Source organism: Drosophila pseudoobscura, chromosome X (assembly GCF_009870125.1).
Source record: "Drosophila pseudoobscura strain MV-25-SWS-2005 chromosome X, UCI_Dpse_MV25, whole genome shotgun sequence".
Lineage (NCBI taxonomy): Eukaryota > Metazoa > Arthropoda > Insecta > Diptera > Drosophilidae > Drosophila > Drosophila pseudoobscura.
In genome coordinates this window covers 4,514,308-4,540,513 of record NC_046683.1, presented here as the reverse complement: position 1 = coordinate 4,540,513, position 26,206 = coordinate 4,514,308, and the positions used below count along the sequence as shown (strand labels likewise).

At 48.4% G+C, this 26,206-nt stretch overlaps 1 protein-coding gene and 1 long non-coding RNA gene across 17 annotated transcripts in view; both read right to left on the bottom strand.

Moving 5' to 3' along the window:
• Positions 1-26,206, bottom strand: part of sgg (glycogen synthase kinase 3 beta homolog shaggy) — a 53,873-nt gene that overhangs the window by 3,202 nt on the left and 24,465 nt on the right. For 6 of the 15 annotated variants that reach the window (XM_033384865.1, XM_033384863.1, XM_033384868.1 and 3 more), the window contains exons 3-11: positions 5,792-5,911; positions 5,450-5,640; positions 5,294-5,377; positions 4,992-5,045; positions 4,120-4,230; positions 3,813-4,050; positions 3,545-3,738; positions 2,048-2,237; positions 1,518-1,967 (exon numbers count right to left, since the gene is read on the bottom strand). In XM_033384865.1, coding sequence (XP_033240756.1) covers positions 1,518-1,967; positions 2,048-2,237; positions 3,545-3,738; positions 3,813-4,050; positions 4,120-4,230; positions 4,992-5,045; positions 5,294-5,377; positions 5,450-5,640; positions 5,792-5,911 — 1,632 coding nt within the window. Of the gene's footprint in view, positions 1-764; positions 793-1,004; positions 1,419-1,517; positions 1,968-2,047; positions 2,238-3,544; positions 3,739-3,812; positions 4,051-4,119; positions 4,231-4,991; positions 5,046-5,293; positions 5,378-5,449; positions 5,641-5,791; positions 5,912-6,527; positions 7,442-14,455; positions 16,073-26,206 lie in introns of those variants that run through there. The other 9 variants (XM_015185744.2, XM_015185745.2, XM_015185748.2 and 6 more) reach the window with 6 other exon arrangements.
• On the bottom strand, positions 16,271-17,955 carry LOC117185087 (uncharacterized). 2 transcript variants are annotated; one of them, XR_004470588.1, is made up of 2 exons: positions 16,846-17,283; positions 16,271-16,484 (listed from the first exon to the last, which is right to left on the bottom strand). It is a non-coding gene; the product is annotated as an uncharacterized lncRNA (long non-coding RNA). The 2 variants fall into 2 exon arrangements; XR_004470589.1 differs by having other exon boundaries at positions 16,433-16,484; positions 16,940-17,955.

The window sequence follows — 26,206 nt, the reverse complement described above, 5'->3', positions numbered from 1 at the left end:
ATTGGGGAGGCGGGGTTTTTGTATAATCATCAATCATCAATCATCATTATCATTATCATTATTTTAATGGTGTACTGTTTTTTATTATTATTATTGTTATGCTTATTAGTTTTTATTTTAGATTTAAAATAAATCGAATTTTACCTAGGTAAAATATTGTTTTCTCTTTTTTTGTTTTTTTGTTGTTATATAAATTTTTGCTGCGATCTTTTTACGATATACGTTTTATTTGTATTATTATTATTATTAATTTAACTTCTACTTCTACCACTTCCACTTCTTCTTCTTCTTCGGCTTCTTGTTCCTTTTCAGTTTCCGTTTCCGTTACTGTTTCCTTTTCCACTTCCACTTCCTTTTCAGATCTGATGTTGCTCGAAGCGGGGCGGGGGGCGGGTGTGTGGGGCTCGGGGGCTTGCTTGAGTTGTCGTGTTTTGGATTGGTTTTCTCAACGATTGCAATTTATTGAACATTTATGAATATAACTTCTATATGTATAATTGTGTATTGGTTTTGTTTTTGTTTTTGTTTTGATGTTGATTTGCATCCCTCCGTTATCGGTTGGTTATCGGTTAACGGTTATCGTTTATCGTTTATAGTTTATAGTTATAATATATATAATTTTTATTGTGGTTCTTGTTTCTTGTGTGTGTGTGTGTGTTTCTAGGGTTCTTTTTATATATATTTATTACTCTATATATATATATATACACATGCTGATATATATATATAGGTAGTACATGTGTGTGTGTGTGTGTGTTTGTTTGTTTGTATGATACTATCGTCCCTATGAATCTGTAAATAAAACGAAAAAAAAGGAAGAAAAATCAAAACAAAATTAAAATCATAAGCGTTGTATTTTGTTTTTTTTTTGGTTTAAAATTGAAATTAAAATAAAAATACACATCATACGCAATCAATCGTTCCGCTCGACAAATGAAATTTGAAAAGAATCCACCCACGAGATATAGAGAGCCGACAAGGACCGCGATCAGAAAGGAATGGGATCAAATGGGGGTAACAACAGTTTATTGGGGGTGTAAATCCATCAAATGCTTTCAATTTGGACTTCGAGCTGGGAGGCGGAAGGGCGGCGTGGCGTGATACCCGTCCGTTCCGATTGAGTCCTTCTTGAATTGAGGTGCAGACGAGACTCTTGAACTCTTGACTCTCTTGGGCTTGAGCTGTCGGAAGGATGGGTCTTGATCTGCAGATGGCCTGGCACGCGAAGGACCCCGCCTCTGTGGCTCTGTATGGATTCTTGTGGAGTCTTGGATCGAATGCTGTTGTATTGTGTGATGGATGACCGATGGATGACCGGCATAGCTATGGCTATCGACATTTGCTGACCTGCCTGAGGCGTGGCGCCTTCAGAATCTTGCGCAGCCCGCTCAGTGCGGCTGGGTGCAGTCCATGCTCCACTAAGCACGGGTGACCATCGCAGGAGTGGGGGTGGGAGGAGTGGAGGGGTAGGAATACAGTGGGCGGGACAGGGCGAGGGATGGCCAACGCTCACTCACCTGTCACGTTGGCGCCACCAGCATTGGTCGCAGCTATGGAGCCGGCTGCAGTGGCAGCACCCGCCGCACCACCGCCGCCGCCACCACCGCCGGCGGCTGCAGGGCCGCCGGCGTTTGCCTGCTGGGCAGCCGGGGCAGCCGCCACGGCGGACGGCGCACCGGACCCGGGATTGCTATTGTTTCCTTGACCGCCGGCACTCGAGCCGGTCGCCGGTCCGCCGACGGACGAACCGGCTCCTCCTGCTCCCGACCCGGAACCGACTACTGACGATCCAGATGTCCCGCCAGCCTGGGACAAGGCGGCACCGTCCGCCGAGGCGCCGCTGCCCGTTGAGGAGACGCTGGTGGAGCCGCTCACAGCACCGGCAGCTGCTGGGCCGCCGCCCGACGACCGATTGGCCAGATGCTTTGGCAACAACTGCGGCACTAAGCTGGGCTGTATCGAGAGCTCTGCGGGTAGGATGGAGGGAATCAAATCATTAGAACGATCTGCATCTGCATCTGTATCCGTGTGTGGATCGCAATCTTACCGTGATCTGTGAAGTTGAATAGCGGCGGCATGTCGCGGCCATTGGGCAAGGTGTGGTTCCCCTCGAGGCGCAGCTCATCGAAGAACGGATGTGCACAGGCCTTCAGCGGTGTGATCCGAGCGCTGGGCGTGTACTCGAGCAGCAGGGACACCAAGTTGATAGCTTCTGTCGGAGTGCGTATACGGAAAACCTGTAGGAGTCGCAGGAGAATGATCGGATTAGTGATTGCCGACTGCTGGGTGGCGTTTGGGGGACACTTGACTGGATTGGATCGACAAAAGGCGGCAACTCTCACGAGGAAAAAGAAAAACAACAGAAACAAAACTCGAATCGGCAGGACAGAACAAGACATGGCGGAGCTGGGGCAGGGCTGGGCAGTAGCACAATCATCGCTGGGGGACAGGACACATTGCGATGCACTTGAGGCAGTGGGACAGGACAGTTGGACAGGCGGGGGATGGGGCAAGAAACAAAGAAAAGATTAAAACAGTTCCAAACATCTGGCATCTAGAGCCGTAAGCGGTACGGAATCGAAGCTTTGAAAGCAGTTTGGAGGCGTTTGTGGCGCGGGCTATGGGCTGCGAATGGGAAATGCTTTTCGGCACGAGTCCTCCCCTTAAAACTATGGTAAGGTTCTTTTCTCTGCTGCCACGTTTCCTGAACTGGAGTCTGGAATATGGAACCTCGAGGGGTACCCTGTCTGTTTGTCGATTGTCTCTTTGTGTATTCAATCTCCTGGCATCCCCCTGGCATCCCTTGGCATCTCCTGGGATCTCCTGGCATCTCCTGGCACCCCCTGCCATCGCCTGGCATCTCCTGGTGCGAGATTTCCTACTCTAGCATTCTGGTCTCAGTCTGTAAATGATCCAATGCGATTCGTCATGCACACGACATGTATTTTTCTTTCGTTTTGCCTTCTTTTGCTTTGTCTGGCGTCGATTGTGGATGAACAAGTCTCAGAGCAGTCCCGGAGACAGAAGACTAAATTCTTTCGTGGCTAGAGACCTCTCAAAAATAAGATTACTCGTTCAACAGTTTCCCCAAAACAACACAAAAAGAAGCCCAGAAATGATTGATGGTTCGAATATGTACAATCGAATAGAATGCAATGCAATGCAAATGTTATATGGTGGCATATTCCGGCATTCACGGGGCTGGCTTTGCTCTTAGATCTTAGATCTTTGAATTTTAATTTGCATTTGCATGGTTTTGGTTTGAATTTTGGTTTCATTTCGTGGCTTACTCTCAATCGTTGTTTCTGGTTTAGGGCGTTTGGAAATTGGGTGCGTTCGAGTAGTGACTGCAACGAGTTTTTATGTACACATTGATTATATATATATATACACGCACACACACAACGAGAGGGGTGTTGGCTGTTAGGGAACAGATTACAAGTGCGGGCGGAGTGGACAGCGAGAACCCAAGAACCTCCAAGAGGAGCACCGTCCAAGAACGAGGGACGAGATCTGGGACATCGGATGCGGAAGCGACACTTACTTTCTGCCATGGATGACTCTTAATTTGTGGGAACTTGAATTCCGTATAGTTTGGATTCATTTCGCGTATTTGTTCTCTTGTCGGTGTGCCCAGGACCTTGATGACCTCGACCAGCTGATCGACACCAGAGTCGCCAGGGAAGATTGGCTGGCCCAGCAGCAGTTCGGCCAGAACGCAGCCGGCACTCCACACATCTAACGAGAGAGAGAGAACAGAACAGATTAATATGGCTATACATGTAGATATCGTGTAGTTTATGTGCACTCACCGATCTTTGTTGTATAGTTAATGGCGCCGAATATTAGCTCGGGTGCGCGATAATACCGGGAGCAGATGTACGAGACATTCGGCTCACCGTGGAGCAGCTGCTTGGCGCTGCCAAAGTCACAGAGCTTCAGCACGGCCGTTTCGGGATCGAGCAGTAGATTCTGTGGCTTGATATCACGATGGCAGATGCCCAGCGAATGGATGTAGGCCAAACTTCTAAACAGTTGATACATGTAGAGCTGTGTGTGTGGAAGAGCACTGGCATTAGAGAGAGAGAACGATCTGAGTGTGCGGCATGGAGTGCTTACCCGAATAAAGTTGATTGGTATCGTTTGCTTGGTTTTGGCATATTGGCGAGCCACTTTGTATACGGTTTCTGGTATATATTCGAGGACTAAATTCAAAAATACTTCATCTCGCTGTCGGTTGGGATATAGACACAAGATACAGAGAAGAGTAATCGATTAGTTGGGCTTTCTGCTTCGTCGTTTGTCGACAGTTTTTTGTTTAGTCTGCGAGGAGTAGTGTGTCTGTCTGCGTGTGTCTGAGCGTGTATGAGCGATGGATACATCATGGATATCGATAGCATACACACATACAGGGGGGAGGGTGGGTAAGGATGGGATGGTGGATCGATTTGGGATGGGTTTGGGATCGGTTTGGGATCGGGACTGGTTGGTTGACCGATGATTTTGCGATTTCGCATGCGTCAATAGGTACAGTTGGTGACAAAAACACACACATATGTATCTAGCAGATAGCACATAGCAGAGAGAGTAGCGGAGCAGGGTATAGGGGGGCGGGATAGTGAGAGAGTGAGCGAGAGAGAGAGGGGGAGAGAGAGAGAGAGAGAGGGAGAGAGAGATACCATGCGGCGTACTCTTCTGTATAAGTTCACTGTACGTTTCTCTTTCTTTTCTTTTCTTTCTTTTCTTTTTTTTTTGTTTGGTTTAGCAGGGATTTATATGAGAGATACGATAGATAGATAGAGATAGAGATAGATGGAGAGAGAGATAGATAGATAGAGGGATATAGAGATTGATAGATGGATAGATAGATAGATAGATAGATATATATATATAGAGAGAGAGAGAGAGAGAGAATTGTATGACCAGTGGAATGAGATCGAGAGATCAGAGAAAAGGCTCTTTCCAGAATTAGAGATTACGAGAAAAGATACCTGGGGCTTGAGCACACTGGCAAATATTCCCAAATCGATGGGAAATTCAGCCAACTTGAGCAAGTAGTTTTTCGGTTTTTTGGAATATGAAAATGAAAGAGATTTATATAACACAATTCACAATTTGGTAAGACTTTTAGATAGATTTTAAGAACGGGCTTTTTCTTTCTTTTCTTCTTTTTTCCACACCACTCCCCCTCCACCCCCCCTCGTTCAGTTCTCACCCCCACCCCCCCAGACCGTTCTATAGGAGGCACTCTCAAGGATCACAGGGATCGAAGGAGGAGGACTGGGATACTCACCTTTTCACCGCTCGAATAGAAAAAGTACAAAAGCTTCACAATATTACAATGCTCCAGCTTCCGCATTATTTGCAATTCGCGATTCTACAAAGGAACACAGAGAATATATATGAAATATACAGATTATACAGAGGATATGGACTGAATGTTTCGTACCTTAAATCGTCTGTCTTGTAGAACTTTTTTGATTGCCACCAGTTCGCCGGTGTCGCAGAGCTTGGCCTGGAATACCACACCGAAGCTGCCATTGCCGATGACCTTTGTGTCTGTGTAGGAGACCTCTTGTACGCGATCGGTGCCCTGGCCGGGTGTTGCAACAACTGTTGTAATTTTGGAACCATCGCGACCTGTTTTCGGTGGAGGAGAAAGAGGGAGGGAGAGCATGTTAGTATTATGTGCCATTAGATGTGAAATGTGAAAGATATCCCTTAAATAATCCCCTCCATAAAACCCACACACACCCCCAAAGAGAGAGAGAGAGAGAGAGAGAGAGAGTACCTGTCGTCTCCCAGGCGCCCTCCAGCTTCTCCTTGCTCCTATCGACCTCCTTTGGAATGGACAATGCGACGCTGTGCTCGGGCCACAAATCATTCAATTTGCCGATCAATTGCTTCATGCCTAATCGCAGGGATCGATATATATCAGATACGGATATGAGAAACAGAGGAGAACAGAAAACGAGGGAAAGGAAGTGTGTTCCAGTTCCACTATTCCAATATTGCAGGGAGCACGAAAAGCGGCCACACTCGATTGAAACAGTGGAAACGAAACACAAACAGAGAGACAGGGACAGGGAAAGGGAGAGAGGGAGCAAATGTGGAAATATGAGAGCCTGAGAGTGCCACTGGAGAAGGACATAGACTGCCCTTCATTCCAACCGATCTGCACACACACATACACACACACACACACACATATATGTGTATGCATGTGTATGCATGATATGAAGGTCTGCCTTCTGGCTTCTGGCTTCTGCCTTCCGATTCTTTTCGCATTTGTTTTTTCTAATTAATTTTGGCATTAGCGCCAAACTGTCGACGGTGGCAGCTGCTGCATCGCATCTGCCCCCCCTCCCAGCCTCTGCACGGGGCGACACATTTCAGGTTCAGGTTGTGTGGCAGGCGACGGTGACGGCGACGGCGACATCGACATGCAGGAGAGTGAGCTGTGATGGACTTGGACTAAGGACAAGGGTTACAGAGTGGCGGGGCATCTGGGGGGTTCTCTTCTGTACTTGGATCCTTGTACTGCTTGCCACCAACACTGGCCGTGCTGGCGCTGGCCGAGGACGAGCTCTTGGTGCTCTTCTTGAGGGCCGCCAACGACGAGGAGCAGGTGGAAGCCGCCGCAACAGCTGCTGCCGAAAGGGACTTTGGTTTTTTCTTGCCATTCGCATTGGCGGCATTGCGCCGCCGTCGCACATCCGATGGCGACGACGAGGAGCTGGAGCTGGCCGACGACGAGGTGGAGGAGGAGGACGTTGACGCTCCCGTGGAGGAGGAGCAGCCCTCCGACGACGAGGCGGAGCTTGAGGCCTCCGAGGAGGAGTGACTGCTGGAGTTGCTCGAGGAGCTGTTGTCGTCGCTGTCGTTCGAATCGCTCGAGGATCGACGCTTCTTATCCTTCCGCTGGCGCTGTTGCACGGCCACGGCTGCTGCCGCCGCCGCTGGCGGGGCACCCTTTGAGGGCATCGCGTTGCCATTGGGCCCCATGCCGCTTCCGCTGCCCGTCGATGGACGCCGCTTGATCTTGGCCGCCTTGGCGGGCGGTTTGCGTGGCGGCATCGGTGTCCAGGGCCGACTGCTGCTGGCCCCCGGCGCTCCTGCTGCCTTCGCCTCATCGATCGAGATGGGGATGGCCATGGAGAGGGAGTTCTGTCTGCCCGAGGCTGCTCCCGAGCTGGTCGCCGTATCGACGCCCGCACCACCGCCGTCCGACTCGCTGGCATCGTTGATCGAGGCAGAGGCAGACTCCGTGCCAGTGCCAGTGCCTGTGCCAGTGCCCGTGCCCGTCGCTCGCTTCTTTTTTCGCACCACGCGTACCACTTTGCGGACACGCGGCACCGCCATGGGCACCGCCATGGGCACCACCTGTGACCTATCCACCTTGAGACCGAGGATCACCGCCGCACGACGCTGAAACACTGAGCCACTGCTGCTGCTGCTGTTTTGGCCTAGTTTTTGTTGCCTTTTCTCGCTTCAGTCACTTGACTTGACCAACTTTTGCACCGACACCATCGACAGCACCGCTGTGACCGCTGATCGGTTGACGTTTCTTTCGCTTTGTTCTGATCAATCGATCAAAAGATCCGATACGAACCGAACCGATCGATCTTCAAATAGAAAAAACAGATAGAGCGAGCGAGGGAGTGTGTAAAAGAGAGAGAGAGAGAGAGAGAGAGACACTTAAATAGCACGAATTCGAATTCGGGTTATTTTCGTTGGAGGTTTGTTTCACTTTTATCGATCTATATCTATAAATATATAGATGTGTGTATCTTTGGCGGCTATATTGATCCGATCTGAACCGTTCTGTTATGTTTTTGTCTCTGCTTTCTGCTTTCTGCTTTCCGTTCCGATCCGATCCGAACCGATCGCTCGAACTTCCGTTGCACAATTGGCCACAGATCTGCCATATCTCGCAGTCAGTATCGCTCTATATCTCTGCCCACGACGACGAACGGCCCGAGGCTCGGTCAAAGGGGTTCGGGTTCGGGTTTTGGGTTTTGGGTTCGGGCACCACCCACCCACCCACAAGACGGAATCCCCTGCGCGTTTAAGCTGCGGCACGCACTTGGGCGCTCGGACAAAATTGATCATAATTATTTCGGCAATTTGTTGTTTTGCTGAAATTTAATTGCCGCAAAATCTCAGCGAATCTCTGGGAATGCCACAAAACGATAAGGCAAGGTCGGGAGAATGGGGAATGGGGAACGGGGAACGGTTCGGCCAGATAGATAGATACATAGATACAAAGACAGATACCGATGAATGGCACAAGACAGAAGACGAACAGCGGCAGTCAGGTGAAGCCAACCATGCGACACAGCAGCCACGCCCCTTTGGCCACCAATCTAGAGAGGCGGCAGTTCTCTGACAGCTCAATGCAAGAACAAGAAGCGGCAGAGACAGCGGCGGCAACAGAGAACAAGAGGAAGATTCAGTTGAAGACGCAAAAGAAGGAGAAGAAGGAAACGACTTGGAGGAGGAGAAAGCCGTAGGACGGCGGCAAGCAGTAGCGTGGGAAAGGCGGTAGAGTGAGCAGTGGAGTGAGCAGTAGAGTAAGCAGTAGAGTAAGCAGTAGAGTAAGAAGTAGAGCGAGCAGTAGAATAGATAAATAAAACAGAAGAAAGAAGCATCAGAAGAATCATTTAGAAATGTTGAAGGTAAAGCAGTGCAGCATAGTGGTGGCAAGCAGTGCAACATATACAACTGTGCATATGGCGTAAACAAAAAGAAGAATCCAACCCACCAAAGCAGTAGAGAACTGTCGGCGAGGTGGATGGCAAGCAGTAGAAAAAGCAGTATAATCAATCAATTAGTATGGGAAAGAAGCAGTAGAAGATTGATAGTAGAAACCATTGAAGTAGCAGTAGAACAAAATAAAATACGTAGAATAAAGCAGTAGAAGAGAGAAAAGCAGTGCACTAGAAGGGTAAAAACCGTGCACAAGAAGGCTAGAAGCAGTATATATGTATGGATTTGCTATGCATGTGTGTGTGTTAGAAGTAAAGCAGTACAAAGCAGTTAGATCTCGTTGGTTAGGCAGCGCTAATCAACAAGCAGTAGAATACGAACGAAAAGACAAATCACTAGAGCAAAAGAAGCCCAAAGACAGGCAGGAGGACGGGGCGTAACGGAATGGAACGGAATGGAACGGAACGGAAGAAATGCAATCTGCCATCGAAATTTATTTAATTTTAATGAATCAATTAAGAGACATAAATCAAATCAAACCAAATCGAAAAAGCGAAACCGAAAGGCAGGCCGAAAGCAGATTTAACCCTTGGCATGGCATTGGCATTGCTTTTCATACAGAGATGTGTAGAGGCGTTGCACAGAGTGACAGAGATCTGTACCATATTCAGGGCAGGGCAGGGCAGGGCAGGGCAGGGCAGGGCAGGGCAGGGCCAGTCTCCGCATACTCCTTGAATGAAGCGACAATCGGGAATGGATAGTGCACAGATCGGTTAACCAGGGGCTCCGTCTTGCGGCCCTCTTCCCAAATCGTTCCCTTTGGCTGCCTTCCCTCGAGTCGCGGATCGATGTTCCACTTCCACGACGTTTCCCGTTTCAATCCGCTGCAAACTGGCAATATTCCTGTAGTCTTCCTGGTGTTCAATCAATTAATCAATTGCCTATTCAGGAGTGCAAAACATTAACGATTTATGCAGCAGCTGAATCAATCAAGTCATCAGAAGAGCGCACAAATATGGTCTATGGTCTATGGCCGAGGGAATGCCACTGTGGGATACCCTTTCTTTCGTCGAATACTCCGTGGTATCGGGCCTCGGAGTGGGGGCCAGGGAATGGGCTGGCCGATGGGATCCACACAGTTGGAGCGCTGTCCAAATGGGAAAGCAATTTGTTTGCGGGCCCCTCTGCTCGACAGCGTCGACAGAAACTAATCGATATACAAGCCAGTTGGCACTACTGTCGGTTGTTGGGGATGGCGCAAGCCGAAGCAGAAGCAGAAGGCAGGGGGGGCGTGGCCGTGGTCGTGGGCGTGGGGGTGTTGCATGCAAATGGAATGACGCAGTGCAGAAAGTGGAGAACGGAAAGAAGGACGGGGGGACACAATAGAGAATAGAAACGGCAGACAAATAAAAAAAACATAAAAAACATCCCTCTGCCACATGCCCCATCCACAGGCAGAGGATCCATCCTTTGGAGCCGTGTCGAAAGCAAATTAACTCAACGAAACTGTTTATGGTCTAAAATTAAACCCGACCACGCCCCTCCACGCCCACACCCACACCCACACCCCATTTTTCATTTTCTATTCTCCATTTGCCTCGTGGAAAAATAACGAATGAATGAATGAATCATTGAACAACTGGTTCGTTGGAGCCCCCTTTATTTTTGTTTTGGGGGTCGAGGGGAGACGATTGAGAATTGATGGGCAATACTTTTGCCAGGAGGACTCCAGAAGGACTCTATCTGCTTCAGTGCTACCCAGAAGGCTCTAAGGAAGGAACTCTACCAAAAAAGGCTCCTCTAAAGCGGTGTTTAAGGTCTAGAATTCCTTCAACGCAGAGTCGTTGAGTACAAAGTTCTTCACGATAATCTTGGGGGAAATGTATAGCAGAAAGAATGAACCCTTAGGGATGGTATCCTTCGAAAGGAGTCCTTGATTGAGTAAACCCAAGGCATAGAGCTGGATAGCCCCTCAAAGAGTTCTCCTTTGATTATATTTGTTATTTATTTATCGTTTCTTTTGTTTTTTGTTTTTTGGCTGGCATCGCTGGCTGTCGATCAAGAAGCGAGGGACCGACATGCGACAAGGCACGCGGGCGAGATCACGAGATGGCCCACAGAGAGAGGGAGAGCGAGCGAGAGTGCAGGCAGGGCACGGCACTTGGCAGGCATCATCGAAAGACCCATGCCTCCGCCTGGCATTCCACTCTTATATTTTTCAGAAAATTTTCTCAACAATTTTTCATTGCATACTTTCAGGCGAGAGGCGGAAATTCAACAAGAGAGAACGAGAAGCCGCAAAAGTGCGTGCGGAAAACAGCCATAGCCGTTGTGTGTGTGTGTGTGTGTACGTGTGTGTGTGTGTGGAAGCCATTTTGCTACAAGAAAAGTGCAACAGCAGCAGCAGCAGAGAGAGAGGGAGAGAGGGAGAGAGCAAGCGCCGCAAGAGAGTGCAGCAAATAGAGTCTGCACACTCTGCTCTCTTTACCTCTCTCTCTCCCTCTCTTTCACACTTTGGCAGCTGATCAAACACCAGAGGGAGAGAGAGAGAGAGAGAGAAAGAGCGAGAGTAGGAGGAGGGACTGGGGCTGGGGCTGGGGCCGGGGCTGGGGCTGTTGGCAACATTAAAATAATGAAAGCAAAGGAAAATACACATACAAAAAAATACAATGTAAGAAAAAAAGATACTGCGAAAATAATTAACAGCTGAGCAAAGCAGCAACAACAAACGAAGAACATACTCGTACGAGATACGGAGAGGTCCACTGAGTGGAGGGGCTACTGCCCGCAGGCAATGGCGATTCCCAATTCAAATCAAAGAACAAATCACTCTGGCCATCCGCTGGCATCAAATGTGCTGCGTCATGGACACGACATGCATGTTGTTGCACTATTCTGGGGCATATAAACAGCACACAGCGCACACAACATCTTCTATATATCTCTGCCGGTCTTCTCAGACCCGAAAAAGAGGGAGCCCTCAGTACTTGGTGTCCAGAAGAAGATTTTATATACCGCTGTTCAAAAGTCTCAGTATGAACAAGCTATGTATATCCCATCCAATCAAGGGGTAAATCGATGGGATGTCCTGCACCGGATCCCAAAATTTGTAGTACGTAAGGAGAGGGAGAGGTAGAGGGAGAGCTGTCTCAACAGGTTGTGACCCCCGCACGGCCCTCAGGTGCTTCTAGATCTTTTGCCCCATCGGTGGATGGATGGATGGATGGATGAGTGACACAAATTGATTCAAAAAGCAGCAACAGCTGCCACTAAAACCAGAGGCAAGAGGCCCCCTTCCCCCACCCTCAGAACAGCTGCTTTTGCCCCTCTCTCTCCCGCTCTCTCTCTCTCTCTGCTGCTATCATCGGCCTGCTCCCAAATTGACCTTCCTCGTCTCAACCCCCAGCAAAGAGGCAGGGAAGGCAGGTCCAACGGATGTTGGAGGTAATGCAAAAAACAGCAAAACAACGCAACGCCCAGACCACATACAAAGTGGGACTGTGAGACACGCCTCCGTTTTGGCCCATAGATACAGTGACACCCAGACACTCAAGCAGTAGGGATCTGCATACAGTGAAGGCCCCTGCGGGTGGATCCAAGCACAGTAGCTGTCGGCCCGATCCGCTCAGGAGAGCCTTCACTGTACTCCACTATATATATATATACACATATATATGTATTCCCAAATGTATGTTTTGTTGGGCTTTGATATTTTTGGAAAAGTGTTTTTTTCGCTCTGTCATTCGTTTGATGAGACAAGCGCGTGATTATCGCCCCACAACAACAGCAACATCTCCTCTCCCTTTCTTCTGATACGAGAGAGAGAGAGAGAGAGGGCATATATACATACTGTATATATATATTGATTATATACACATTGTACATATAATCACTGCCTGGCCTGTGGGTGATATAGCGCGTGCTTGCCGCCAGCTTCTGCTTTCAGTCCCCCTGCAGAAGCAGCAGTAGAAGCGGGAGAAGATCCCATAGGACCCATAAGATCTACAAAGAGATCATCGGGAAGCTGCAGAAGAAACGAAAGAAAAAACTTCCATTCGATTACACGAAACGAATGACTTTTGTCCGTTCGTTTATGGGGAATTTGCACAGCGAATCAACGTGTAATGCGCTTCCCCGATCGCAGGGCTGAAGCCGTGGAAATGGCTTCTAGCCATAGGACTAGACATAGACATCAGAGACCAGAGCAAAGGCTCTATTCTCTATCTATTCGTAAAGCTCATAATCAGTGGGCATCAGAAAATGCAAAATCACTTATATGACTGTACGGATGGACGGATGGATGGATGGATGGCTGGAGAGGCAGGGAGATAAACGCCAAGCAACCTGTCGCTGGAAAACCTGAACGATCATTCCGTGTATGGAAATATTTTCAGCTGTTTCATCATCAAAACGAGCGGAATGTAGGGCTGTATAGGGCTGATTCAAGTGGAATGTGGAGTGTGGATCTTTGAATTTTGCTCAAGCCGATGGGCTGGCATAAATCATCGAGACTGGCGTGGCACCCGAAGCCAAACAAGGCACAACAGGGTACGGTCTGGGTCTTATCAACATTATATATATTATGGCCTGTTGTAGAGCAGGAAGGCGGGGAAAATCAGCTTTCACTTATCAGTGTGCTGTGTTGTGTGCTGCCTTCAAGATTTTTCACATTTTACGACATGCACACAAGATTCACTTCTCAGTCTCTGCTCTACGGAGCAGAAGATGGAGAGGAAGCACTTCTACATATATATATATATATATGTATATCCCTCAACATTTCCGCCTTTTAATAGTATTTTCCTTATTGTGTTTTATCGCAATTCCCAATGCATTCGTTCATTGAACTCTTCTCCGTTTCTCCTCTTCTCCGAGTGATTTCTCTATGCCTTGAGTATTTCTCAAGCTATCTCCATGCATGATTGTTCATGATGAAATTCTTCTTCTCAGATGATTTTCCACTGCGTCAACCTCGTCTCGTTTTCTTTGTTTTGCCGAGCCTCGGTCCGGAGAGTGCGAAAACAAAGTACACGTCGTGCCCATTGGACGAGGGTGGGTGCCAGACGAACCTCTTGCTACACCCAATACTCAAAGAGTACGAGTATAGGGATATATGGGCTTTGAGGTGGCTGAGAAGGAAGCGTTTCAATGGCCTAGATCTCAGGGTTACAAGTGCATTTCCAACAGCACAAAAGAGTCCAGCACAAGTCTGATGTTCTCTCGATTTACTCTTACTTATACTTATCGATTTGTCAGCTATCGATTTTGTCGTATCACAGGCGTTCCCCACAGAAATCCACCATCCGATCGTATCATCTTTTCATCATCTTTCCGGGGATCCTGTGAAGATCAGGCGATCCATATTTCCGATAGAATCGCAGCTGTTCGTAGAACTCTTGGAACTTTTCTTACTGCTGTTGATTTTCTTCTTATCATCCGAAATTTTCCAACACAATACTTATCTCCCACTGCCACCCCCCTTGTCTGTCTGTGTGTGTGTGGGTTTTGTAAACAGTCTCACCGATAGATAAACCTCTGGAATTTTCCAAGGCACTGGGGCTTGGACCCTTTCGAATGATTCAAAAACTTACCTAGAAAGAGAGAAAGAGAAACGACAAAATTGATTAGTGGATCGTTGCGAGTTCCAAGAGATATTTATATATATAGAATATTTAGGGGGTTTTAGGGGGGGCAGGGTGCAGCGAAAGTCTTGGGGGGGGACCAGGTGTGGGTGTGGGACATTTACCTAGGATATTCTTGAACTTTTGCACCACTTTGGTCCAGCTGACGCAGGACTGGGTTCTGGAGAGCTTTGTGGTGGTGGCAGTCTTGACGCTGTCGTCGAGGCTGTCGAGGCCATCGAAGGCGGGCTCGGCCCCCTGCTCGATGTCCTCCTCCTCCTGCTGCTGCCGGCCATGGGCCCCCCCGTGGCCCTCCCCGTGGGCGTGGGTGTGGCGGTGGTGCTGTGGGTGGCGGGTGTTGGTGCTAGCATCGTAGTGGTTGGTGCCGTGGCTGTGGCTGCGACCCCGCAGCTTGACCACATCCAGATGCAGCTCCTCGTTGTCGTCGTCGTCGTCGTCGTCGACGGCCACGCCGATCTGGACGTCCTCCTGGACGTCGAGATGCGAGTGCTGGTTGGGGTCGGAGCTGCGCTTGTGGATCGTCCCGGCTGCGGTGGCATGGCGGCTGGACAGGGTTGTTGTATCACAGTGTTCTTTGGTGGTGGTGTCCACCCCGCTGGCCGCCAGATTGGAGGCCACCGTGGTGTTGCGCTTCTTGCGCTGCTCCTCGCGCTCCCGCTTGAGGAGGGCCTTCTGCTGCTTGGCCATCAGCTGCTTCTGCTTCCGGGCGAACTTCTCGCGCAGCTTGGGGCTGCCGAACTCGTCCAGGTAGTACATGGTGTCCTGCAGGCCGTCCTTGCGGTTGATCAGCCGCGCGTCGATGTGCGGATCCTCGCTGATCTTCAGCAGCGGAAAGTAGATGTGCCCATCGGTGGCCAGGCTCTTGATGTCCCGCCTCTTGGCCGCCGCCGCGGCCACCGTCAGAGGGGCCTTGTCGAGGGGCAGTGGCTGCTTGTCGGTCGTCTCGCTGCCACTGGCCTTGCCTTTGCCTTTGCCCCCCATATTGATCACTATCCCGGACTGTGTGTCCGATTGGGTGTCCGCCTCCTCGGGATCCTCGCCGTCCACATCATCCACGGCCACGCCATCGTCCTCCTCCTCCTCCTCGTGCTCCACCAAGTGGAGACCATCATCATCGTCGTCGTCGTCGTCATCGTCATCGTCATCATCACAGATATCCACCTCGTCGATGCGATCCTCCACATCGAATCCCTGGGTGCCGGTGCTGTTGGTGCTCTTGTATTTGATCCGGCGCAGGGCGTTGCCCCCGCCTCCCAGGGCCACTCCGCCGCCCACGCTGCTCAGCTCCAGGGCGGAGGCAGCGCGCATGCGTCCTCCCGGCGGATCGGATGCCCCGCCGGAGCTGCCCAGCGATTCGCTGCTGCTGGTCGACTGCCCGCCCGCCCCCTCGCCCCCGCCGGCTGCCGACGAGGACACTGCCGATCCATCGTTGGGCGCTCCTGGTCCCGCCTTGGCCTCAGCCGCTCCGCGACCGCCGCCCCCCACATGCTCGATGCCACTGTCCTGGCTGAGCAACTGGCGACGCTTCTGCCACTTGGGCTGCGCCCCGTGGAGGCTCAGGGAGCCGCTGCTGCTGCGCACCGGCGGCAGCTGTTGCAGCAGCGTCTGCTGTGAGGCGCTCGAGACGATCACCCCGCTGTCCGCCGATCCTGTCGAGGTCTGCGACGAGAAACGCTCGCTCAATGGTATCTTGATGGGTATCGATTTCTGGTTCTGGCTCGACTTGCTGTTGCTGCTGTTGTTGTTGTTCTTGTTGCTGCTGTTGCTGCTGCTTCGACTGCTGCTCCGGCTGCTGCCGCTGTGGTTGTTGTTGCTGTTGTTGCTGGTGGACAGGTGGACAGCGGGCGGTGGCGGTGGCTGCTGCTGCTGCTGCTGCGGCTGGGCGGACGGCGCTGCTGCTGCTGCTTCTATGGTTGTTGTTGCCATCAGGTTTTGGGGCTCTATCCAGGCCTATGTCTCCTATGTTCCGTCTAAGGGTTAAAGGTCTTTCCGTTGATTTTTTTGGTTTTGTTTTCTTTCTGTCTTTCCTTCACTTTTGCTTTAGGTTTTCCCTTTGGTTCTTTTTCTTAATTTCTTTCTTGGTTTTTGTTTTTGTTTTGTTTTTGCACTCGCGGCGCTTCAGAGTCACATTGCCTGGAGGATCGTTGCAACAAAATTTTAATTATAGACAAAATTATACAATTTTCACTTGTTGTTGTTGTTCTTAATTTTATTTTGTGTGCACTTTTCCTTTTCTCCGCTTGGGTTTATTTTTATTTATTATTCTTGTTTCTTTTTTGTGTTTTTGTTTAACATTTTTCTGGCTATTTATAGCGTCTCATTTTTTTGACACACAGAAAACAATACAAAAAAAAAAAACAAAAACACTTTAAATTTAAACACACGCAGAAAACAAAAAATATATTTAAGAGAGAGAGAGAAATATATGCAGAGATTCTTTGAATTTTCTTCTGCAAAAAAAAACACACACAAACACACAGACTGCTTATCGAACTGCTTATCGAACTGTTTCTTCTACTGCTTTGCTTATCCAGCCGGCCAGCCAGATAAGTGCTATTGAACTGCTTTAGCCGCTCCTTTGCTTGTACCGCTTTATTTTCAACTGCTTCCTCTACGCCCTGCTTCCTTCTGCTGTTCTCGTTCTCTGCCTTGCTTCGTTCTGCGTCTGCTCTGCTTATGCTTCTGCTCTGCTTGTACTGTTAACCGCCGGTAAGCGCGCAAAAGCAACATGTGCTCTGGTGAGGTCGCCCGCTAAATGAAACTGAAACAGCAACACCAGAGCGCCAGAACCCCAAAGCCAAAGCCAGAGGCAGTGCCAGTGCCAGCGCCAGGCATTGCGGCGGCTGGTGCGGTGCTGCTGATGCCGGGGGAGACTCAAATTCCAAATTATTATCGCTGACGCACGCACACATACACACAACAAAAAGCACAGCCATAGAGAAAGAGAGTGAGACAGAGAGCAAAAGAGCGCCAGCGACAGAGAGCGAAAGTTAGCTTTTTAATGTGCGATGTGCGTCGCTGCCTTTGCGGAACGTTTGGAATTGAATCATCAATGCCAGAGCGGAACGTTTGGAACCAACGAACCACCTGCCAGCCGCCCGACAGAGTAGCGACTTTTTTGAATGAAAGAAACGCCGCCGCTGCTGCAATTTTTGGCAGAGCGAAACAGAGAAACAGAAGCCACCATTCCCTTCGACTAATCTGGCACCACCCCACCTCCACACAGCCATAATCTTATCAGTGTCGAAATTCAAAAAGAAAAAGATAAGCTTTAAAATACAACAATTTTTGTTTTATTTTATTTATTTATGCATATTCTCCACGGGTCCCTTTATGGTATTGTTTTTCAGACTGCTATTGTGATTTACGACTGCCGGAGGAGGAGGAGGGGTACGTGGAAGGTGTTAAATCTAACAAGAAAATCCAGTAATGCCGTTGTGGCTTAAGATTTCGCCTATGGGATGGCTTATCTCAATGGACTTTAGATAAATGTCAAAGGGTTGTGCACATTATGCACCAAATGATTGGCAGCACTGTCTCAGAATTGGTAGAAAGAAAGGGCAGCACTGTCTCATAATTGGTAGAAAGAATGTGCAGCACTGTCTCAGAATTGGTAGAAGGAATGGGCAGCACTGTCTCCTCTCAATAAGTGAAAAAACAGTAGATTCTCTGCCCGATAAATGTGCAGGTATTTGGGGCACAATTGATGCTCCCTACAGAGCGATCTATAGCTGAAGAAAACCCGAAGGGACAAGGAAGAGAAACCCTTTGTTTCTGGCGATTTCTTCACTTGGAAATACATTCTGCCCATATACATATATTCCACTATCCATCCAATAAAATCAATGAACCAGTGAATTGTTAAGGAACTGGTCATATGGATAGCTATTTTAGGTATTCTTTTCCTTTGCTCAAGGGCAAAGTTCCTTTGGGGAAACTTTCTTGTGTGTGCCCGCGACCAATCGATGCAGAAGGACAAAGGAAAATGAGAGTGGATGGGTGGCAAAAGGGTATCATCATGTAGAAGCAGGATTGGATTGGATTGCGATGGGATTGGAATGGGTTTGGGGTTGGGTTTGGCGACGCATTAGCGCAAATTAGAGGAGTGTCGAAAGCAAACCAAATGAAACTGAAACGAGCATAGAGCGTTTCCACAGAAGGAACACAAGAGAGTCCAGTTCAGGCAGCAGCAGGAGGAGGAGGAGGAGGAGGAGGAGGCAGGAAGGTAAACAGTGAGACCAGAGACACTGCGCAATAGACCGCACACACAAAGGGATAGGAAGGGAGAGAGGGAGAGGGAGAAACAACCGACCACCAACCAAGTGGATTATTATTGCATGAGCCGCGTGTACGGTGCGGTTTCAGGTTGAAATCAGGCTGAAGGGAGGGGGGACTGGAGGTAGGGGCTTGGGTCATTACGGGGTAGGTTCTTAGGTCAGTTTGTTAGTTTAGTTGGTTAGGTCATGCCATGGCAGAACAAAGAAAGAACCCCAGAGCCCAGAGCCCAGAACCCAGTCCCAGAACCCAACGACTGCTCAAACAAATGTAACAAGAAACCTTCTGGAAGGAGGAACAGGAGCAGGTGGCGCAGAGCGCCGAACATAACCATAGAGGAAGCCTCCTTAAGGGCCCACCAGTGCCAAAGGTCAGTCTTTGACAAACAAGTTTCTTGATTTAGAAACGAATTATAGGTATGGCCACTATATGGTATTATAGTTCTTAGAGGTAACCCTCTACCCTGCCCCCTTTTTCTTCGAGTGTATAGTAGTTGTAGTTCTATTCCGTGAATGAATACCTAATTCCTTGAGGTCCTATTCTTGGAGGAAAGAGAGCCGAGTCCTTCCGCGGGCCTAGGGGTTTCCTTCTTTCTTATGACTATTCATTGGAAAAACCCTGTGCCGTGTCTCTTCCCCCTCCACCCCTCCGTACAACCCTCGTTAAACTTTCCAGAAACTTTCTTTGGCTTAAACCATTCGACTTTGACTTTCTCCGCACGAGTGACATTTAGAGACATTTGCATTTACCTTCAACCCGCTGCAGTGGCGACCCATCATAATTTGTTTTCATTTCGATCGACTTGACATTGCCCCAGCCCCTACCCCCCGCCCTCCCATTTGTATCTGTATCTGTATCTGTGTGTAGTTCCCTTTTAATAATTTTCTTCACTCGCCGCCAGACTGGAGACTTGCACTGTGCCACGTGCCTCCTAATGGGGGGGGGGGGGGGGGCACGAAAGGGGGGTTGGCAATCGAGTCAACTTTAATTTGAATATCAAATGAGTTGTTGGTGGGGGAGTGGGGCGTGAGGGCGTGGGGCCTTGGGGAAGGGGAGTTCTTTCTTGTGTTGCTCTGGCACCTGGCGACTGGCGCCTGGCACCTGGGAAACCTCCCAGTGGACTTGAACTTGCATGTCGATAATAACCTGACATTTACCGTTGTTCTTGCCGTAGCTGTTGTTTTGGTATTAACGGTGTAATTGCCCAGAGACACGGGCCAAAACAGGCAGCCCACGAAAGAGCAAGACGCCCCCTCCCCCCCGAGAAGACGCTAGAGATAGTGTTCCACCATAATCCCATTCGTTCCGCTCCCTTATTCGTGTGCGTGTGTGTGTGTGGGTGTGTTTTGGGGTCTAGGCCGATCGAACTAAGCCGAAAATAAAATATAAAAATAAGTTGCAAAGAGAGAGACAGAGAGAGAGCCAACAGAAGATCGAAAGCTGCACAGAAAAATAATGTAAATGTGTGTTCAATTCCCAATTGGTTCCAAGGCAGTCTGGCGGCGCCACCTGCTGCACAGAATTGGAAAGTGAAAGTGAAAGGAGAGGAGGGGAGGGGAGGGGAGAGGCCACCTACGTGTGGCGCCACAGAAACGCAGAACGGATGCCGCCGAATGGGTACCGGATCTGATTTTCGATTGTTTTCTTTAGCTGGAACGAGTGGAACATTGGAACAAGATGATTACCCTTTGTTACCGTTATCGCTGGCACGTATCAAGAAGCACCACAGCTGCTAATGACCGACCACCGGCCAGCGACCACCAACGGCAATCAATAATTATATTTAGAGCTGGCCGAAAGCAATTAACCCATGACAGAATGGACGCCACCCCCGGCACCCAGCGACCAGCAGGAGCGGAAGAGCCGCCACTGGACTTCGATAACAAAAACAGTCACATTACCGAACCGATAGCGATAGCGATAAACCAGAGAAAACTGGTTAAACAATCAAATGGAAACGGATCGGTTCCAGAAAGGGCAGGTCTCTCTTGGTCTCTGTTCAAGGGGTACTCTACAGTCGAATATGCATAAATATGACAAACAAAGAAGCGTATCAGTGCATGCACATACTGTACGGGTATTTACATGCTTTGTACACATCCATAGTTAAATATTTATGTGCACACTGTCCAGGCGAATCGATAAAGAGACAATGGCGACAAAGGCAACACCCACAAGGCAGGGCAGGGCGCACACAAAGCATCCAAATAATCCCATCCTTGCTCTAGAGGAACGCTGGAAATGAAGTAGCAAAAGAGCGGCCAGGGTTGCCAGCACGCCAAACAGAACGCAGATGAAATCAAACGGCAATTGCGTCTTGGGCTGTTTCGATCAGCGATCGCTGATCGGCGATGATTTGTAGTAAATAAATAAACAAATAAAATTATATATAAATTAATGCCATTTACTGCATGCATGCATGTGTGTGGGTGTGTGTGTGTGTGTGCATCCGACTTTGGAATGTGTTTTTATATTATTAGAACAGTAATTATATGTTAATTACTTAACCCACTGGGGAACAGCGTGATAGAAAGAGAGACAGACAGCGAGGTAGCGGGGTAGGCATATCGATAGACTTTGACTCTTGGAATCAGTGGCAATGATCGGCACAATCGACTCTCTTCTGGCCCAGAAAGCAGTAGCATCAAATGGCTGTAATCGTGCACACAGAAAGGGTATCTAATCGGTAAAGCGAAACTCGCAACTCATGCACACGACATGTATTTCGGTGTTCGCTTTGGCTCCTACGGGGGGAGGGGTCTCCTGCTCTCCTCTGCACATGAGATCTACTCAAGGATCGGGTACAGAGGCAATTCATTTTGAGATCACTTCAAATGGAATGCAATTGGGAGCCGCATTGAGAGCAATTGAGTGCAATTCGTTTGGTATTGAGAGACAATCGTTCAGCGAATAATGGAAAACCAACCAAAATGTGACCGTAAGCACTTCAATCACTTACTCACTCACTGATTCGTTTAGTCAGGGCTGAGGCTCTACGGAATGTCAAGTTATTCCATCCACTAATCGAGTCGAGTGACCTTCAGCGTTCGAGTGGAACTGGAAGTGAGAGTGGGTGGGTGGCACACGCCCGGCTACTGGACGCGCCATCGCGCCACACAGTCGCACGTGCAAAACAACACGAGCCTCGATCCCGAGAGTCCATCGCGGGTCGCAATCTTATCGCACTCTGCAAATTGCCTAATTAATCAAAAATAATAATGCGAAACGCTTAGCGATATATGTGTGTACGATAGGTGTGTACGATATGGGGTCTATATAATCAGATCAGATCAGAGAGGAAGAGAAGAGAAGTAGGGGCTTAAGTACTTTTCCCCCATGCTTTAATGCGGAATGAAATGGAATGGGATGGAGTGGAACGGTTATGGGTGTTTGTCGACGGGGGCGGGGGCGGGTTGGTTGCTATAACGATTATTGAAACACGTCCGTAACCACAACGGGATCGTGCAGCGGCGTATCTATATGGCCCCCATTTCATACACTTTTATAATTGTACACATACACATACACACACACACACACACATATACATATATATATACGATTAAGTAGAGTTGATAAGCAGCTCCGAAACCCCTTCCTCCTTCCTGCTGCGACTGCGACTGCGACTGTGGAAAGGCTCTACTTGTTTTTCCAGTGCTTCAGATGACGCTGCCGCTGCACTTTATATTATCATAATTATTATATGTACATACATACATACATACATACATATGTATATGTATGGGCGAGTACATTACATATTATTTCACTCGATTGCCAAAGACCGTCATGAGAAAAACAAACAAGCACGGCACAAAATAGTCAACAACTACAGCGATAACAACAATAACAATAACAATAACACAATTACAAATTCTAAACTGATTTATAATCGTATACCCTTTCACAGAGTGCGAAAGAGAGAGAGAGAGAGAGAGAGCCGACCATCTGTTGATCTGCTGCCTTTGGATTTGCCCTGTATCTTGCCACTATTTTCATTTATGTATCTCTATGTTCTATTATTAGACTATAAAATTTAAATATTTGACCACTCCACAATTTTCGATAACTTTGGAACACTTTTGATAGATTTCGATACATTTTGATAGCTTCCTAGAGCCCTCGATAACTTTCGATAAATCGGTACTTATATATTTATCGATAAATCGAAAAATTAATATTCATGATTCGATAAATTTACATAGTACGATATATATCGATAATATCAACACGCATTCCTTTCAGAAGTATTCGTTTTTAGTTATTAATTATCAACCATATTTGAAAAAACAAAGAACAAAAGAGTATAACCGCTTTGGTGTGAAAAATTTGCGCTGTCTTTGTTTTGTTTTGCTCTTCTTGTCTTCTTCTAGGTTTATGGAAATTTATGGAAATTCAATTCAGGCCACAACAACATTACAACAACAGCAACAACCACAAAAACATCAACAACAACCACAACCACAACAACAAGCACAAAAACCACAACAATAACCACATCAACAACCACAAAAACATCAACAACCACAATAACAACAACAGTCACAACAACAACAACAGCTACAACCACAACAACGTCAACAACAAGACAAATCAAAGCCAAATGATTCATAAAACTGTAAGCAAAAAGGGGGGGAGGGGGTCCCCCGGAAAAAAACACTTGAAAACTTCATTCAAATGCCGATCCTTAAGTAATTTATAATGTATTAAATATGGATTGCTGATTGCTGATCCAAAGAAACACACATGATTTCCCTAGCCGCCAAATTCCTATGAAAATCATTCAAAGGAATCGATAATCCCGATTCGCAGTCGATATGTAGAAATGTATTTTAGTGAGGATGATTAAGAGCTAAAGGGAGCTCCAAGGAGAAGTAGTTTCCCTTAAAAAAAAGAAGGAGGAGAAGGAGGAGGAGGAGGAGTAGGAGGGAGGGTATTCCCCGATTACTCATACCCATCGAAAATGCACTGTCTGTGGTTCTGTCTCTGGGTCTGGGTCTGGCTCTGGATCTCCCTCTGGCCCTGTCTCTGGCACTGTCTCTGCCTCTGCCTCTGGCCCTGTCTCCGCCCCTGCCTCTGTCTCTGGCCCTGTCTCTGCCAACGTCTGCTCAAACTCCATGGAGTGCCATCAATGGTGGGGCAGGGGGGTTTGGGCTTCACCAGCTGCGCTCCAATTTCATTCTGCATTTGGCATTGGCTTAGTCATTGTCTGTTTTCGTATCTGTATCTTTGTATCTTTGTATCTCTGTATCGGTGGTTGTTTTGGGGGTGCAAGACCGAGCCCCCCCCACCAAAAAAAAATAAAAAAAGACAAATAAAAGTCAACTATTTGTTGGATGCCCATCATCGAAATGTTGAATGTTGTACGCAAGACAATTTATGAATTGCATCAGCCAATTCGATGGAGAGGCGGAGAGGCAGGGGCAGGGGCACAGGCAGAGGCTGGGGAAGAGGCAGGGGCAGGCAGCACTTCTCTGCTCTTTCATTATATTTTTCTATTATATTTATTGTTGGGAAAAGGTGTTTTCGTAGGTATTTTGGCCACAAAAATCGAATCAAACAACGCCAATGGAAAAAACATATCTCTATCCCCCTCTCCCTCCCTCTCCCTCTCTCTCTCTGTCTCTGAAGCATTAATGAATAAGTGAAAATTGATTTGTTTTCCCATTTAAAGCCAATTACGCATAATCATCCACGCATCCAACTCTTTCCCTCCCACTCGCACTCGCACTGCCACCGACTCCTCTCTCTCTCTCTCTCTATCGCAGCGCATAAGTTTTGTAATTTTATTTATAGTTGAAAGTCGCCATGTGTCATCATTGGAGAGCACCCAAAAATGCCGCCGAAAGAGAGCAAAAGAGAGAGACAGCATGGGGGGTGGGGTGGGGGGAGGTGTTGAAATGCCCACGCACCGCACTGCCGCTCTTTGACGCGCTCTCTCTCCCATTCTAGCACAGAAGATAGAGAGGGGAGGGGAGAGGGAAGGGGGGTGGGGAGGGGGTACGGCGGGAGGCAGGGCACAGTGACGCAATGCGTGGCGGCGTTTACGTCAGCCACCGCCGCCGCTTTTCCTTCCCTTTCATTTCATTTCTTTTCTTTTCTTTACTTTTCTTTGTTTTGCTTTTGTTTTCTTAATTTTCTTGGCTTTTGCCAGGAAACAGGGTCTCCAGGCATCGGGCATCAGCGTCAGAGCAAGGATGTTGCGGGGCACCCCTTCAAAGGTGGTTTTTCCCCCCCCTAAGCCCCCCCATTTACTATCCCCAATAACCAAATAAAACACTCTCTATGATGCGACCACTCAGCGGAGATGATATGCAGACCATGATGGCTTTGGCGATAAGATTGGCCCGCAGACAGAGCGAGACAGAGAGGGAGACCCAATTGTTCAAGTGCGGCTGCACTTGCGCAATGCCCGTACCCCGGACTGGCACTCGAACCAGGCCAGACCCGGACAAGACCAGTCTAGACCGGAGACCAGAGAACGGAGACCAGAGACCGCACACAGTAGACAACCTTTGGATAAGCCTTTGTGTGTTTGTTTGGAATCCCATGGCACGTGACAGGCTCTGATCGGATCCGTTGGCTGGCAGGCAATTGCTAAATGCCTGAATCCACAGAGCGTGTGTTTGGCTCTGGCAAATTGCAGCCCAATTGTCCCACGAGGAGGGCGGAAAATTATCAATTTTTACACACAAATACGAGCCGCAGAGTGGTGCTAATTGTGGACCAACAGTGGAGCCAGTGGGACCAGTGGAGCCAGTGGGACCAGAGCCAGAGTGGAAAATTACCCCCGCCGTAAGCAGGGTAATTGGCAATTGCTGTTCCCATATTATTGATAGCGGAAGGGCAATCAATGGATCCCCAAAAAAAATCCATTAATATTTTTTCCATATGCACCTTCCTTTCGCTGTCTCTCTGTCTCGCTGTCTCTCTGTGTTTGGCGCTGCTTTTGTGTGGCACGCTAATTCAATTTGCACGCCAACAAGATGGAAAGAGATAGATAGATAGGGGGAGAGGGAGGGAGGGAGGGAAAGAGAGGGAGAGATAGAAATGTGCTAATTGCGCGGTCTCCCACTCGCTAATCGCCAAAGATTCGCAACGAAACGGAACGAAACGAAACGAAACAAGAAACAGAAACAGAGAGAAATACCTGAGATTGAGAGGCACCTTAGAGCCGAAGCTTTTGATACCCTAAATATGTAGAGGGAATATATGGGGATAGAGGGTTCCATTCCAGAGACTTTCCACTGTTCCAATTCTCCCATAAGTCTGCTGCCACTCAGGAGACATTTCTTACTCTATTTGAAAGTTCAGATGATGCGGAAATATTGAGGGATGGGTTCATGGCAAAGGGAATCATAATCATGGGGGCTTCCTTCGCGATTCGGTCGGAAGTGCTTCGTTCTTGCCGAGAGGGTATGCCGTTCGTCCGTGTTCCGTTTCACATTGTTGTGCAGCAGACTGGAAACTTTTGGCGAGTGGTGAAAAATCTCACAACGAAGGGTGGAGCGGGTGGAGAGGGTGGAGCGGGTGGGGTTCCTTACAGCTAGTCGAGGAGAGAAGAGAGGAAGCGAAGCAGT